This window comes from Entelurus aequoreus, linkage group LG22, assembly GCF_033978785.1.
Source record: "Entelurus aequoreus isolate RoL-2023_Sb linkage group LG22, RoL_Eaeq_v1.1, whole genome shotgun sequence".
Lineage (NCBI taxonomy): Eukaryota > Metazoa > Chordata > Actinopteri > Syngnathiformes > Syngnathidae > Entelurus > Entelurus aequoreus.
The window spans coordinates 40,412,248-40,415,146 of NC_084752.1; the positions used below are offsets into that span (position 1 = coordinate 40,412,248).

The 2,899-nt window shown below is 27.5% G+C and overlaps 1 protein-coding gene across 3 annotated transcripts in view; it reads left to right on the forward strand.

Moving 5' to 3' along the window:
• The first annotated feature begins 229 nt into the window (after positions 1 to 229).
• The window catches only part of slc5a10 (solute carrier family 5 member 10), a 99,052-nt gene continuing 96,382 nt past the window's right edge, over positions 230 to 2,899 (forward strand). For all 3 annotated transcript variants that reach the window (XR_009823841.1, XM_062033242.1, XM_062033243.1), the window contains exons 1-3: positions 230 to 389; positions 444 to 515; positions 2,704 to 2,808. Coding sequence is in view for 2 of the 3 variants with exons in the window: in XM_062033242.1 (XP_061889226.1) it covers positions 282 to 389; positions 444 to 515; positions 2,704 to 2,808 (285 nt within the window). In the remaining variant the exon portion in view is untranslated. The remainder of the gene's footprint in view (positions 390 to 443; positions 516 to 2,703; positions 2,809 to 2,899) is intronic.

A 2,899-nucleotide genomic window follows, 5' to 3' on the forward strand; every position in this document is an offset into this window, starting at 1 on the left:
ATTATCCCCTAGCAGGTTCTGTGTGTGTGTGTGTGTGTGTCACATTAAAGTGATGTGTTGGTTGACCACTTAAGGGCGGCTCTTCTCTCACACACCTGGTCTCTCCAGCCTTCTTTTGACACAGCTCTGCAGCAGGAGCTGGAGTGTGTGTGTGGAGAGGTGTGTGTGTGTGTGTGTGTGTGTGTTCCACAAAAGGTCAGATTGGGAGATGGTGCTGCAGAGGTGTATTCAGTAGTGTGTGTGTGTGTGTGTGTTTCAACACAAGACAAGAGCGTGCAAGGATGTCCAATTCCACCACCAACTTCTACGCGCTGTCTCAGTCCTTCAGCTTCTCTGACATCATCGTCATAGTAACCTACTTCCTCCTCAACCTGGCCGTGGGCATCTGGGTAAGGCGCAGTTTGCGGAGTGTTGTACGTGTCATTTCCATGTGTGTGTTTTAGTCGTCATGCAGAGTGAGCAGGAACACGCTGAGCGGCTACTTCCTGGCTGGACGAGACATGGCTTGGTGGCCGGTGAGTTTCTACACGCTATGTTTCTTGACCATCTGATCAGGATTTTACAGTACAAATAACTGTAAAAATGACTATAGCTGAAAAAAACTGGCAGCTCTGTTGTCTTACTTTTACCATAAAAATAACATTTTTCAATTTACAGTTAATGTGTAAAAAGCACCAAGAAGTTTATGGTAAAATTGTACAGACTGAGTTGCCAGTTTTTTAAATGCAAAATCTACAAAATGTATTTTTTAAGGCATTTAAAAAACAAACAATTAGACTAAAAAGAAGTGTCCACTGCAGAGGACACTGGTTCTCGGTTTATTCATAGTATTGTCATTTTTTCTTTACATTTCTGTCCCTTTAGGGAAGTAGTGGCTGTTTTTTTAAATGTGCGAAATAAAAAAAAATACACTTTGACCTGCAGCTACTAATTTACTACCAGCTATTATTATTATTAATATCTTTTTTTTCAACATTTAATTATGATTTTTTTATTGCAAAACATACCTTAATAAACTAATTGCACTGGAATTAGATTTTTATAATTTTTAATGAAGTTAATTTATTCTTTAAAAACATAGAATACATTTAAAATCATATATTATTATAACAAAATATATACATTTATTCTATAAATACAGTGCATAATAAGCATTGCATTTAAAAAAAAAAAAATGATACATTTAAAATGTTTATTATAATTTAAAAAATATATATTTATTATTATAAATACATCATACGCATTGCATTATTTTAAAAATACAATAAATTGAAAATCATATATTATAGTCTGCGATGAGATGGTGACTTGTCCAGGGTGTACCACGCCTTCCGCCAAAATGCAGCTGAGATAAGATCCAGCACCCCCCGCAACCCTGAAAGGGACAAGCGGTAGAAAATGGATGGATGGATATTATTATAATTGAATATATATATATATATATATATATATATATATATATATATATATATATATATATATATATATACATATATATATATATACACAGTATATATATATGTATATATATATACATATATATATATATACATAGTATATATATATTTTTTAATAAATACATTATAGGCATTGCATTTTTTTTAAAGAATACAATAAATTTAAAGTCATATATTATTATAATTGGAATGTATATATATATATATATATATATATATATATATATATATTTTTTAAATAAATACATAATAGGCATTGCATTTTTTTGAAGAATACGATACATTTAAAATCATATATTATTATAATTGGAATGTATATATATATATATATATATACACAGTATATATATATTTTATAAATACACAATAGGCATTGCATTTTTTTTAATGCAATACATTTAAAATCATTTATTATTATGATTTCAATTATATCTATTTGTTTTCTAAATACATAATAGTCATTGCAATTTAAAAAAAATACAATACATTTAAAATCATATAGTATTATAATTCAAATATATATATTATATATATATATATATATATATACACACAGTATATATATATTTTATAAATACACAATAGGCATTGCATTTTTTTTAATGCAATACATTTAAAATCATTTATTATTAAGATTTCAATTATATCTATTTGTTTTCTAAATACATAATAGTCATTGCATTTAAAAAAAAATACAATACATTTAAAATCATATAGTATTATAATTCAAATATATATTTTATATATATATATGTATATATATAAATAAATAAATAAAATTAAAAAAAAAAAAATATATATATATATATACAAAATAGGCATTGCATTTTTTTAATACAATCAATTTAAAATCATATATTTTTATAATTGATATAAATAAATAATATACATATAAATATGTACAGCCCTTTGAGACACTTGTGATTTAGGGCTATATAAATAAACATTGATTGATTGATTGATTGATATATATATATATATATATATACATTTATAAATACATAATAGATGTTGTATTTTTTTTAAAAATATAATACATTTAAAATCATCTATCATAATTTCCAATATATATATTTATTATGTAAATATATAATAGGCATTGCATTTTTCATTCTAAAAAAAGTGTAATAATGGGATTACATTTGATTTACACGTTGTATAATTATTTAGATTTTTTCATTTTTTTTAATTGCACTTTAAAAAGTCTTGTAATAATTTTCTGGGGTTAAAATTGTGCATTTCACAGATTGGGGCTTCCCTGTTTGCCAGTTCCGAGGGCTCGGGCTTGTTTATTGGCCTGGCGGGCACAGGAGCTGCTGGGGGCATCGCAGTCGCAGGCTTTGAATGGAACGTGAGTGCACACGTCCTCAAATAACACTTCATGCATCTCACAGACAAGTCAGTCACGTCTGCAAAGACACATTTCAAAAAACGTGTCAAAG